The sequence below is a fragment of the Tenrec ecaudatus genome, chromosome 5, assembly GCF_050624435.1.
Source record: "Tenrec ecaudatus isolate mTenEca1 chromosome 5, mTenEca1.hap1, whole genome shotgun sequence".
NCBI lineage: Eukaryota > Metazoa > Chordata > Mammalia > Afrosoricida > Tenrecidae > Tenrec > Tenrec ecaudatus.
The window spans coordinates 70,665,378-70,679,591 of record NC_134534.1 but is presented as its reverse complement, the minus strand read 5'-3'; the positions used below and the strand labels follow the sequence as shown (position 1 = coordinate 70,679,591).

Below are 14,214 nucleotides of genomic sequence, written 5' to 3'. Positions count from 1 at the left end.
AGATGGTAGAGAGATAGATAGATCAATAGATAGATAGATAGATAGATAGATAGATAGATAGATAGATAGATAGATAGATAGATAGATAGATATAGCATGAAGGAATATAACAACTAATTAGTCCACACAGTACAGAGGGCTCAGTTCAACTCACTTCCATGGAACAGTTAATATACTGGAAGTCCTTCAACACACTAGGCTGCCAGGTCCATGGCCAAGGAAGCAGACAGCTGAGTCTTTGAGTCTTCCCGAGAGCAATGCAGGCAGTCCGGTCACAGGCAGCAAACAGCAGGACAGGTCACTAAGAATCAGCAGCTCCGAGGCACAGGGAAGCAGGCCAGGATAGGTTATTGAACTCAAGCAATGCAAGAGGACAGGGTCCAACAGCCTCAAGCTCAAGTAATGTCCACACCAGCAGTGTGGCAAAGCAGGTCTCGAAGGAACCTCAAGCTCTAGTGATACGATCCATGGGTTGGCTGTCCCACAGGTATTCTTGCTCACAAGTTGAGGCAGTGAACTAACTAAAGCAGGAGAATGCTGCTCTAATCACCAGAGAGCAAGAGAGAGAGGGGCAGGGCTTGCCAAGCCATTTATCTCTTTGCCCTCCAATCAAACTAAGACTTTATTAATCCCACATGTTCCTATTGGCCAAGTTGGGCCAATAAACCTACCTATCTCGCAATTCATCTTGGTGAGAGTCTTTCTCTTTTTCCTTCTTTGACCCTCTGCTTTACCAAGCATCATGCCCTCTTCCAGTCTTTCCTGAAAACATGTCCAAACTGTATGAGATGAAGATATCTCACCATCATCCCTTCTAAAGAGTCTTCTCTGTAATCCCTCCAAGACAAATTTGTTTGTACTTCTGGTGAGTCATGATATGTTTTAATATTCTCCACCAGCACATGCTCCAAATGTACCAATTCTATTTCTGTCTTCCATAGTCATAATCCAGCTTTCTCAAGTATATGATTTGATTAAAAACAATATGACTTAGGTCAGGCACACCTACCTCCTTCATGTGACCTCTTTAAAACATTCAGGAGGGCTTGTGCAGCCTATTTGCACAATGCAACACTTCATTTGATTTCTTGATTGCTAATTCCGTAAGCATTGATTGTGGATCTAAGTAGAATAAAAGGGTTGACATTTCTCCATGTATCATGATATTGTCAGTTGGTCAAGTTCTGAAGATATTGCTTTTCTTTACTTCTCTAGTTGCAATCCATATTGCAGTTGTCTTCAGTCTTGATCTCCATCATCAAGTACTACAAGTCCTCCATGATCTCAGCAAGCAAGGTTGTGTCCTCTGCATATCCTTGTTAATAAGCTTGATAATAAGCCGTTGTCCAGTTCTGATGCCGCATGCTTCTTCATATAGCCCCGCTTCTCATATTGTTTGCTGACCAAACCGATTAAAGAAGTGTGCTGAACGCACAGCATTTCTCACATTAAACCATATAGTAGTCCCTTTCTCTGCTCAAATGACTAGCTACCTCGTGATCAATTTACAGGTTCACCATGAGCACCATTTAATTGTGCTGGAATTCCCATTCTTCATTATATTATCCATAATTTATTGTGATACCCATAATCAAATAACATTGAATTGTCAAAAGACACAAAAATATTTCTGGTATTCTCTGCTTTCAGCCAAGATGCATGTGATGTGAGCAATGAATCCCTAGTTCCACATTCTCTTCTGAATCTGCTTGGAATTCTGCTGTCCATTGCTGTACTACAGCAGCTGGTTTTGAATTGTCTTCATGCCTGTGTTGTTAGTGATACTGTGTGACAACTTCTGCATTCCATTGGGTCAATTTTCTCTGGAATGAACACAAATATGGATCTCTTCTAGTCAGTTGGCCAGGTAACTGTCTTCCTGATGTCTTGGAATAGATGAATTCATGGTTCCAACACTCCATCAGCTTGTTGGTAAAGCCTAGTTTGGGGGTTAGTGCGTTCAGTGCAGTTTGAGTCGCTTGTTTAAAGCCATCGGTTCCTGATCATGTGCTACCTCCTGAAATGGTTGAGTGGTGACTAATTTCTTTTTGTACAGTGATACTGTGTATTCTGTCCATCCTTGTTTTGATACATCCTGCTACATAATTATCTTGCCCATAGAACCCTCTGTATTTCTAATTGGTCTTTAATTCCCCCCCCCTCAATTCTTTCAGCTAGAGATTGGTTTTTGTCTTTGTAACTACAAGTCTTTGCACATTTTATTTCAATGCACTTCATCTTCTGAGGCTGTCTGTTCTGTTCATCTATTCTACTTTATTCCATCATCACTTGGCTTCCTATGTTCTAGATCCAAGAACAAGATTCAGGAGTCTCTTCTGACAGCTACTTTGGTCTTTTCTTTTTTGTTTTTTAACATTTTATTAGGGACTCATGCAACTCTTATCACAATCCATACATATACATACATCAATTGTATATTCTTTCTTTTTAAAAAAATCATTTTATTGGGGGCACATACATCACAATCCATACATACATCAATGTGTAAAGCTCATTTGTACTTTCATTGCCCTCATCATTCTCAAAACATTTGCTCTCCACTTAAGCCCCTGGCATCAGCTCCTCATTTCCGCACCCCCTCTCTCCCTATTCTCCCCTCCCTCATGAACCATTGATAATTTATAATTTATTATTTTGTCATATCTTGCCCTGTCCAACATCTCCCTTCACCCACTTTTCTGTTGTTCATCCCCCAGAGAGGAGGTTATATGTAGTCCTTGTAATCAGTGTCCCCTTCCCCTCCACCCTCCCTTTCTGACATTTTTTAAGAACTCTTTTGCCTTCTTATTGTGTGATCTTCCTGATGTCATCCCATAACTCTCCAGGTCTTTAGTCATTCATGTTCAGTGCATCCAACATCTTCTTGAGATGTTCTCTACCTTAAAGTGGGAAATGTTCAGGGCTACATTTTGGCTCCTGTGGGCTTATTTTAATTTTCTTCAGCTGTGTATTTCAGAGGCTATAAATCTTTACAGAAAGGTTCATCTTTATCCCATGGCAAGACTGGTAGATTTGAACTGCCAACCTTATGTGTTAGCAGTACAACACATTAGCCACTCTGCCACCAGAGCTTCTTTGCTAACTACATATTAACATGTGTTCAGTTTAATTTGTAAAAGCAAGTGAGTTGCTGTCGTGACCTCTGCATTGGAGTGTTTTACTTTATTTTATTTTGCTTTGTGTTACACTTATTTGCTTTTAAATAAAAACTGAAACAACTTTAAAATGGGCCAAAAGGGAGATCAAACGATGATTTTAACCTAAACAGCAGCTGCTGCAATCAACTTCACAACGTCCTGTCTTGACAGCAATAATATTGACACCTCTAGACATTTATGGTCAGAGGGGACTCAACAGGCAGGGGAGGAGCTGGGGACCCTGCACATGGATTAGGAGCCTCCAATGTTATCAATAGTCTTATGCAACTCAGTGTTCACAATTTAAGTACTGATATCATTCCCTCCTTCAGAATTGGATTTTATTTACCACCCTTGGATTGCACGAACTGGTGCAATTCTTTGGACTTGGTTGATGCCTCACTTAGATGGCTACTTATTTGAAGACAAGCCTATAAGACCTCACACCCCATGTTTTCTGATGACCAGGCACCATCTAGTTTCTTCACCCCACTTTGCAATATCCCACACATTGTGATCACTTCATGAAGGCAAGTATCCAGAAGGACCATGTCATAAGAACTAATTTTTCTTAGATTAAGGCTACAAGTTTAAGTGCAGGCTTCAAATCCATTTATATATTGATAGTTTATATATGTCTCTGGTTCACATCAGAGACACTATTGTTATTTTATGATATAGAATATTATAAATCATTCTCATGGGACATAAGGTAATTCTGCTTATACTCAACCCACTGTTACTGAGTCTATGTCAGCTCATGAAGACAATGTAGGATAGGGTAGGACATGCCTTGTGGGTTTCTGAGACAGTAATTGTGTACAGATGTTGGGAGCTTTCTTTATCTCATGTAGAGCAGCTAGTAATTTTGATCACTTTGTGGAAAATAGCTCAAAGCATAACCACCTCTCCACCAGGAATCCATTCTCTTGATAGTTTCGTCGATTTAGCCACTGGTATGGAACTGAAAACACTGTTGATGAAAGGAAATTACATGTGTGTAGGTCACCTTTTCCTACCATAGTACATGAATTGTTGATAAGTGCCTCAACACGATTTAAATGAAAAATGAGTCTGGAGGATAGGTCAACACTTTCATTACATGAATTGCTGGCTTGTACAGATAAAAGGCTTAAAGTGACTGGACACTATTTAAATGAACAATGAGTGTTGAGGATAGGGCAAAATTTTCAATAATGCCTATTCACAAAGGCAGAACCATGCCAGCCAGATGCATATGTCATTTTAAGGGTGCCCAATGCCTGGAGTGCTTGTTTAAAAAAAAATTAAAATTGATGTCTTACATTTTAGATCATCAATATAAGTTCTGAAATAAGATCAGTATGGCCATGGACATTATTGAGAAAAACGTATAATCCAACCCCTAGGTCAGCCAGTCTCTTTGGGGCACTGTGGATAAATAAATTGATATGGCCTGTGAAGTTAGAATTTAGGCATTCAGGATGTTGGCCTCTGGAATTTGTGTCACACTAGAAGTGGGAATGCAAAGAACTGCCTCTCTTAGCAACTCCATCAATTCATGTGGATTATTGATTCTACGGGTGGGTGAGAGCTCTGTGTGTGGGAATAGTAGTCAGGCTGAACCAGAGGCGAGGGCTTAGGGAGAAAGAGCTAACTGTAGCTTTGATATTCAGGCCGATGTAATCAACCGCATCGGTTTATCAAAGCCACCAGCTGCACCCCAGACATATTATTAAGGGAAAGGAATTTCTAAAGTTGGTCAGAAAGGAGTAGACTCCTTTGAAATTGGTGTCACCTTGCCTCAAGATAATCATGATTGACATGATGGCAGCTATCATAATGCGATCATCTCCTGGGATCCTGAAAATGACATTACTAACAAGAGAGACAGCTGGCGTTGGCAGAACTAAAGCAGAGAGAACTGTTTCAAAAAGTGCATTTCTTAATCACTGGCCATCTAGATGTGCAATGGGACAGTAGTACATTCTAAATAATATGTAGAACCTAAACAGTAAATGGTAAATTGCTCATTATAAATCATTTCAGCTAGGTAGACAATATCTGACTCATTATCTCGGAAGTTGCTGTCAGTGCATTTCTTATGTCAGTGAAGATATCTCAGGTGGTGAGTATGACAGACCACTGGCAAGCTTTTTCTTGTTTTCCCCCCGTAGGTTGTACAAGCTTTGTGAGCCGCCTCCCCCGGTTGGAGAAGAATGAAGAGAGCTGTCAAGGGGCCAGGCAAGCGGAGACTTCTGGCCTAGACAAAGGGCAGCTGGTTAAATGCTCTTCACTGAAGATAAAGAGTTGGGGTGTGAGGTTTTATTTTTTTTTCTGTACATCTTCGCCTGTGGTATAAAGAACTAGCCTTCAGTTTATTCTTGGACATTGATATTAGGAATGAATAAAAATTCATTCAGAATCTTCACAAACTGACCTATGTATTTAAATTAAGCATTCATTTTTTAAGGTAAAATCCATTCCTTTGACTTATGCGGAGAAACAAATCTATGATTACAAAGAAAATAACCTCTAGGTTGTCTTACCATTTATGAAAATATTTTGTTATGTGTTTTCACTTTCTCCAACGGGGTTGAGAGAATGCTGGATGTTTACTGAGGATTTGGCCACTGAAATCATGATACAGAATTATCCAGGCCAGCAGAGATTTGGGGTCACTGGTTTTCAGCTTCTCACTGAGCAGGGAAGGTGGAGAGGATCTGATCTCAGCAGAGAGGAGCTGCTTGCAGCCTTCAGCACGAACTGCTTTTAGGTATCCTTTCTGCCCAGGAAGATTGTAGATGCGGAGTCCTGTTACGGCCGTCTGTAATGGATGTCCCTCCATAGGCTTGTGGGGTGCTGTACCAAATGGGTCCTGAGTGGGAAGAAACAGGAATCAGAAAGCTCAGGGAAGGAAGACCAGAGTGAATAGAAGAAAATAGCTTTTAAAAACCTTAACCTTGACAAGAAAGCCTAAAACTCTTCGTTTCACATAAGATGTGAGAAGGAATCAGTAGAATATATGAAAATAAAGCTGTGTACATTTTAATTTAAAAGTGTTGGGGACCTTGTTAATTAGTGAAAACACAAGGATTAGCCTGTTTTCAATTTCCATTGTAAATTATACCTAAGGTTCATCATGTTACCATTGATAGATATTTTAGCAGGAAAATCAGTAATATTATTTTTAAATCCATAATTCTCAAAACCGTTGATGCCCCTTTATTATCACTGTGATGAGTATGAAGATATCATTAATCTACTGTGTGAGTGTCAATGGATTGACTCAGTGGTCAGGGATCAAACAGAAGACATCATGAAGACACACCAACTGGGACAACTTTTTCCTGTGTCACACTTGTCCTGCCTCACACGAGTCAGAGGATAACAGCTGCGTGTCAAAGGTCTTTCCACGTCTAAAATGCTAACAAAGAATGTTAACTCTTGATTACCTAATTTCAATTTATGAAACTTGTCACCCTTGACGGACCATCGTGGAAACGCCTAATTCTAGCAGTTGTGGGTTCAAGAATGAAGCTTCATGTTATGTATGTAATGAAATGTTTGCCTACTGGTCAAGGTAATAATGTTATTAGAGACAGAAGCACTTGCGACTCTGCTGTAAACATCATATTTATAGTACAAAACCAAGGAAACGATTTTGAAAGAGTTTTGAAGATAATCTCTTAAATCTCTGTAAAAAGTTGAACATTTCGAGTGTAATGAAAATATGTCTTTAATGTTCCACCTATGCTAAGTATCCCCTTAACTTTCAGGGTCTTGATAGGTCGTCGTGTGTAACATTGCCAAACTGAACACGTAGATCCTTTCACACAGAGCGATTGCAGGACTACAATTGGTGGACTAGCAGATACTTTTCACACGGACACTGCTGTTTTCCGCTCTTTAGTCTGAGATCGCTAATTCTCTTTGGAGGTTGAAGGAGAGGTCACACAACACTCTAGTCACACCCACGCCGCTGCAGGGATGAGCTGCTCTTGTGGAATCCACAAGGGAGCATGTTGTAAGGACTTGCACTCCCGATAGTGGAAATGTTGCTCTCGAGAACGGTAAACACGTGTCATTTTCTTTTAAGGGCCAGCAGAAATGCATAGTTTTATTTTAGGGTTAAAATAATAGACCCCTTTGTCAGTGTGCTGGGCAATGACTACCTGCTCAGAATTTAGGAAGGGTTTATACGAACATTACTTACTCTAATGATTGGGATTGTAATAAACGTTGTAGCTGAGCACTTAGGAAGTGATTAAATCACTAAAATCTAAAACCACTGCCCACAGAGTCTATTCTGACTTGTGTTGGCCCCACATGTGTCAGGCCAGAACTGTGTTCACGGGCTTTTCCATGGCTGATTATTATTGAGCAGTACATTGCCAGGCCTTCCTTCTGAGCTGACTGATGCTTTGATGTGTTGGACCCGTGTGTGATTGGTAGGGCTTCACGCAAGGTGCTACTTGTGACTCTTGACCTCACTCTACTGTTCCAGTCAAGGGCATCAAGGAAGAAATGCACTGGCAATTTGTCCAAGTCACTTGATTGGCACATGATCAAGGCCGGGTATGACTCTAGCAACTCTGCCCTCTTAACCGATATATTGCACTACTTCTCACTAACCGTGTAAGGAGTATTGCAATACTTCCAGTTATTAATTAGTACACCTGGAACTTGTGTTGCCATTAAAGTTTCCTCGTTATTTAACCCCAGAAGAAAGAATATCCTGCAATGTTTACTTATGTGGAGTATGTAATATTGACTTCAGAGTGCAAACTTTACAAGCAAACATCCACATTTTAGAAGGCTCATGCGACTTTCTATCGATCGTAGCACTTTTTCTGGTGCTTAAATTCTCTGTGCACTCTTGGGCCATTCTTCTGATAGCAGCAATGTTCAATTTGAAATGGGGTTAATTGATTTAATTAGATTGATTAAATAGGTTACTTTTTATGATAATATATGACATAGAATCTGACACCACTAATTTAAATGCTGTGATAACTGAGTGCATAACAACATGATATTGTTTTGGTGCCAATTGTAAAAGCCAAAAGAACAAACAGGTAAATAAATTCCAGCAGCCTATTAGCCTAAGGAAAGAGTTTGCAGCACTTTTAGCACGGGCATTATTTTTTGCAAAATTAGTGTTTCATTCACTGGCAGCCCTTATTTGAGACTAACTGCATGAATTAGAAATGAAGAAATTTGTATTTAAAATGCTGGGGCATCCTTTCTTTCAATCCTTACTGTATTTAAATTATTATGAGATCCTTACTGTTATTCAAAACGTATCTGCTCCTATATAACATAAGTTACACAGATCCACAGACCAGTGAACATATTCTTACTCACTTTTAATTTGGGAAAATTACAATGTTGAAATTTACAATGAACATCTTTTAAGCCATTTTTTATAAATGACTTTAAAAGTCATTTTTACCCTTTCTTCATTAATAGTATTCACTAATATTAAAACTAACCTTTAGTATTTGACTCAATTGTTACTGAATTTTTAAACACTATGTTTATTTTTAAAGGCTTGTTTTCATGTATATTATATTACTACGTTACAGTTTAATATATTTTCCAAAGTCGGTAGTGGTTATTTCATTAGCATACATGCATATTATCCAACTTGCTGAATGAACTAGTTGTTGTCCTGCTTAAGTAGGAGGCCCAAATCTTTTGAAGCAGTTTAGGATTATCTAAATTTTTTAAATCGTTTTATTGGGGACCCATACAACTCTTATCATAATCCATACATACATCCATTGTGTCACTCACATTTGTACATTTGTTGCCATCATCATTCTCAAAACATTTGCTTTCTACTTGAGCCCTTGGTATCAGCTCCTCATATTCCCTTCCCTCCCCCCCTAAGAAAACTTTGATAATTTATAAATTATCATTATTTTGTTATGTCTTACACTGTCCAATGTCTCCCTTCACCCACTTTTCTGTTGTCCTTCCCCCAGGGAAGGGGTTATATGTAGATCATTGTGATCGGTTCCCCCTTTCTACTCCATCTTCCCCTTATACTCCTAGTATCGATACTCTCATTATTGGTCCTGAGGCCTTTATCTGTCCTGGATTCCCTCTGTTTCTAGATACTGACAATCATGATGGCTAGACTTTAGCTCCAGTAAAAAAAAAAAAAAAGGTAACACGTTGAAGCCTTGCCTTGACCAATCCTCCCACATTGCCACATGCCCCCTCTGCACATATGGAGGGATGTTGCAGTATCATCTGTGGATCCACCCTGCCTCCCACCCCAGCAGTTGTTACTTAGAAAAGCTCATGTCACTGGGATAGTTCTTTCATTGGTAAGAGATAGCTGAAGTATACTAAGCTGCACTGGTATTTACTACTTTTTAATTTATGATAATACATTTCAGAAAGTACTGAGATTCTTGTGTTGTAAATGGAGAGAGTGAACATGGACATTTTAAGTGTGTTGAACATTTGTACTGTACACATTACCAAACCCACTGCTGTGGAGCTGATTTTGACTCAGAGGACAGAGCTAACTGCTCCCCGGATTTCCTTAGCTGTAACTCTCTAAATGAGCAGAACTAAATGTGCCATAATGATATCTGGTAGAGCATATTCTGATCAGTGACACTCATTTGCCTTCAACCTACAGTCAGCTTGGCTTTACCGTCCACAAGTAGCCGATGAAAAGCAAAATTGTTGAGTTTTTACATGATGTTTCTACTTAGAGTAGAGAAGTTTGGATAATAAATCTTTGGTGAAATTAACAGAACCAGTGTTTCCCACTCACATGATCATTCAATAAAGGTTCTTTTTTTAATGTTTTATTAGGGGCTCATACAACTCTTATCACAATACATACATACATCAATTGTGTAAAGCACATCTGTACATTCATTGCCCTCATCATTCTCAAAGCATTTGCTCTTCATTTAAGCCCTTTGCATCAGGTCCTCTATTTTTTCCCTCCCTCTCCATTCCTCCCTCCCTCATGAGCCCTTGATAATGTTCTTGATAACTCATTATACGCAAGACATAGTCAGTGGGCCTGGGGTGTTTGTTGATTGTGCTTGATTCTAATATCTTCACAGTATCTTTGGGATAATCATGTCTCCTTATGTCACTCGCTTAACATGACAGTGTTTGCAGCACAGGTCTAGTCTAATACAGTTTGTGAGAACATCTGTTGTCTTTGAATTTAATTTTCTGTGAATTTTTGAAGCTCCTTTGAGGGGCATTAAAGACATTCATGGAAAAATGAAATTAAAAGACAATGGTATTTTTCTATGACATTTTTGAAGCACTCTCAATCTAATTCTCCATAAATGTATGTAGATATATAATGAAGCCAAGAACACTACATTGGCGAAATGTTTTCGAAAACATTCATTGTAATTTGAAGGATTTCAAGCAAAAAGAGCATGCTTCCTTATTTATCATTTATCTTGCTATCTGATATTTTGCACTTACAACAATATATATATACACATATATTTTTAATCTACTATCCAAATACACACCTGGCAGTAACTAGCACTGAGGTCCCTGAAAGGGGTCCCTGGCTGGTGGACCCCATGTGCTTATAAGAAGCTCTGTATTGCGTAGTATTTTAACATCTGGTAAATAAGGGAAGCGTGATCTCCCCAAACCTCCAGAGTACTAGAAGAGAGGAGGGTAGGGGACTGGAGGGGTGTCAGTGGAATAAGATGATGCCCAGCAGGTCTGAGGTGCTCATAGGGGCACTGAGCCTGGGATCTGGCTCTAGCTCCTAGCAGAGGTATAATAGGGATATGCTAGGGTAGGCCATGGTCAGAAGGAGCCCTGAGATGGGCAATCTGATGCACGGAGGCCATGAAACTCCACATTAGCTGACCAGCACCCGTTAGCATCTTAGTCTTACTTGCTAGCTCTATCTGGGTGAGCACAGGTGAGAGCTGGCCAGGCTACTGGGTGGTTACAGCATCGACAGTAAGTAGCCAGCAGCAAATGAGCAGTTGAAGTTCAAGGGCAGAGGGTGATCCTAGCCATCACCACCTCAGAAGCAGCTTTGGATTGTTGATTCTAAAAGGGTTAAAGGGGAACAGAGTGAAGGGGTTCTTCCCCAGAAAGATCCAGGAGAATCGCGGAGGAGGGGCCAGTGAAAGAACCCAGTGGGCAGCATGCACTCCTGTAGCGCCCACATTCTTCCATCCATGGGCAGAGGGCTTCCTGTCCTGCCCCCAACGCTACAAAGGGCATTGTAGGGTTTTTGTGGGCGTGAGCCAGGGCCAGCCATTCTGAAAATACAGAGGGGTGTGGGGTGGGGTGAGTGCTTGAGTTATCATACTTCTACAAGACTATAACACTCTCTCTTGCTTGCTTTCTTGTGGCTTTGGGAGCCACGCTCTCCTGAGGCACTGTGGAGGAGGGGAGGCAGCAGTGGCAGGTGACCCCAACAGGGAACTGTTGAAGCTTTCACAGTACAGAGGCGAGGGGAGATAATCTGGGCATCCTCCATTTTTGCAGAACACTTAGCTGATCTTTGGAACCCAGCCATGTCACAAAGTGGGAAGTGGGTGTAATTTCAGATGAATCTATATTTTTGTAACTGCCAAATAAATACATAGAGCATAGCCTTTTGCTTTAAAAGTATTTTTATAAGTACTCATTTACACAGTGTTATTTTGAATAATAAAATATTAAATTGGTTCTGTGAATAGTACTTCTTTTGAATATATTCATTTATATTTAACGTTGTATAACAAACATCAACATTTTCATGATCAATTTTCCTTTGAGTGTTTTATTGTAAGCTTTTATTACTTTGTAAAATATACATGTAACATAGTTTCAATCACTCACTTTTGCGTATGGCTAAAAGGATCACAGTGGATTATATATTTGTGTCATTTATTATTGTCTCAACAAAGGAGTGGAAAAGTAACATTGTATCATAAATGTCAATAATAATAAATTGAATGAAGTATAGTATGACAATTTCAGTGCCATTCCTTTTCAATTTAGCCAATTCCTATTATGTGCTTACCTGATTGGGAAGCTATAGACATGAGATGCCGTTTGTTTTTTTTTCTACCCTTCGGGAATTTACAACCTTATAAGAAGAAACTGGATGTACATGGAACTACACATCTACACGCTCTACAAATAAGATCCGAATACCTTCAAGCAAGAGCCTAGTTGGCTCATAGAGATGATGACTGCTGGGAAGGAGTCAGGAAAGAGCTTTAGAGGCAGGAAAGCTTGATGAGAAATGGGAGCGCTTTGCTCTCCTGCATTACTTAGGGCTTATTCTGTGTGTGTGGCTGTCGGATAAGCTCTGCACTGCAACCTCAAGGTGGCGGTTCAAGCCCATCTGCTGCTCCTCACCAAAAAGGATGAGGCTATCGGCCCCTATAAAGATTGACAGCCTCAGAGACCCAATATCCGATGGCTATGGATCAGAATTGGTTCAATGGCAGTGGTTTGGTTTGTTTGCTTTTGTTTGTCTCTGTTTTATTCTATGCATAAACTGCTATTTCAGGTATTATAAACACACATAATGCCCAACTCTTGTGGTTAAAGAACTTTGTATATTTAGGTTACTAATGCAGTAAAAAAATAGTTAACAAGTATAATGCATGATATGATAATACTAATTGAGAGTCAACAATGAAAAATATACCATAGAAATTCAAAAAATTTAAATTCAATCTAACAATTCTTTATTGCACATCCACAAATTCCTTATCAGGCACTGATCTAAGCTGGGTATTTAGTGATTAGAAACACAGGTGGACTTCCCATGGCTTATGGGAAAATGGAATGAAAAGAAAGGACAATTTTCCCTGCACCTTTTGAAACCTCCTAGCTTGTTGGCCACATGGAGTTTAAAGGCTAGAGGGGAAAATGTTGATTCAACAACTATATGAATGATGACGAGAGAAGGCTGGGACACCATCCCCGATCAGGAAGATGATTGAAGTGGAGGGAAGAACCACCTGGGGAGCTCAAGCAGCAGGGAAGAGGAATTCCGGGAAATGGACCCAGTATTTTGCAGGGCTGGTAAAGGAATCAGTCTGGATAGAAAAAAAAAATATTTGGGGATGCAAGCAGAAAAATAAATAAACCAAACTCACTGGCATCAAGTCATTTCTGACTCACAGCAACCCTGAAGGACAGGAGGAAATGGCGCCCAGGGGCTTCTGAGACTACTCTGTGCCGGAGTAGCATGCCCATCTTTCTCCCGGGATAGAGCAAACGATAAGGATTAAAAGGGAATTGGGCCTGGATGGTGTGTGTATTTGCATGCTAGGCTAAGGAATCTCAAAAGTATATTTGACCATTAGAAATTAAAATGTAGGTGATGAGATTATAGATAATTATGAAGTCCAAGTGAGTTTAAAGATGTTATGTGAGTTGCTAGTTTTGACTACCTTGGGAAGTTAAAAAGAAATACGGTAACAGCATAGCAACAACAAAGATGTTTGTCTTGGTGGTTTCTAGGCCTGTCCCTGATGTTTATTTGGGCACTGATTCAGAAGTTGCTTTGGGTAGAGAGCATTCGCTCTCGTGTCTTTGATACAGTGATCTCCGATACTTTCAGATATTAAGTTATACTAAATTGGTGACTTAGTATCCGAGTATGAGAAAAATTCAGACCCACAAATTGCAGGATAAGACTTAAAAGTATGTAAATTTGAAAAATAATTAGGTTATTAACAGACTTCCGCGGGGAGCTGTACATGGACCCAGGGTGGCAAGTTGGTTACGCCTTGAGCTGCCAATCATAAAGTCAGTGATTCAAACCCACCAGTCACTATGCAGTCTGGAAACCAAAGGGGACAGTCCTCCCCTGTCCTCTAGTGTCATTATGAGGTAGAAGCAATTAGATGGCAGCTTTTTCTTTTAGGCAGGCAATATATATATAATAATATAATATATCTATATATATCCAAATAGTAGTCTATATATATCAGAGACTACTATTTAGATACATTACAAAGCCAAAACACAGCTTGAGAAGAGTGGAAAACAGAACATTGAAAAGGCACATAGATGGAAGGTGTGAAGTAAATTTAGAGTATTTAAAATG

At 39.7% G+C, this 14,214-nt stretch overlaps 1 protein-coding gene across 1 annotated transcript in view; it reads left to right on the top strand.

The window, feature by feature from the left end:
* PREX2 (phosphatidylinositol-3,4,5-trisphosphate dependent Rac exchange factor 2) overlaps window positions 1–12,073 on the top strand; it is a 322,717-nt gene extending 310,644 nt beyond the window's left edge. The window contains exon 40 of the mRNA XM_075549599.1: window positions 5,315–12,073. Coding sequence (XP_075405714.1) covers window positions 5,315–5,360 — 46 coding nt within the window. The 3' untranslated portion in view covers window positions 5,361–12,073. The remainder of the gene's footprint in view (window positions 1–5,314) is intronic.
* Window positions 12,074–14,214: the final 2,141 nt, after the last annotated feature.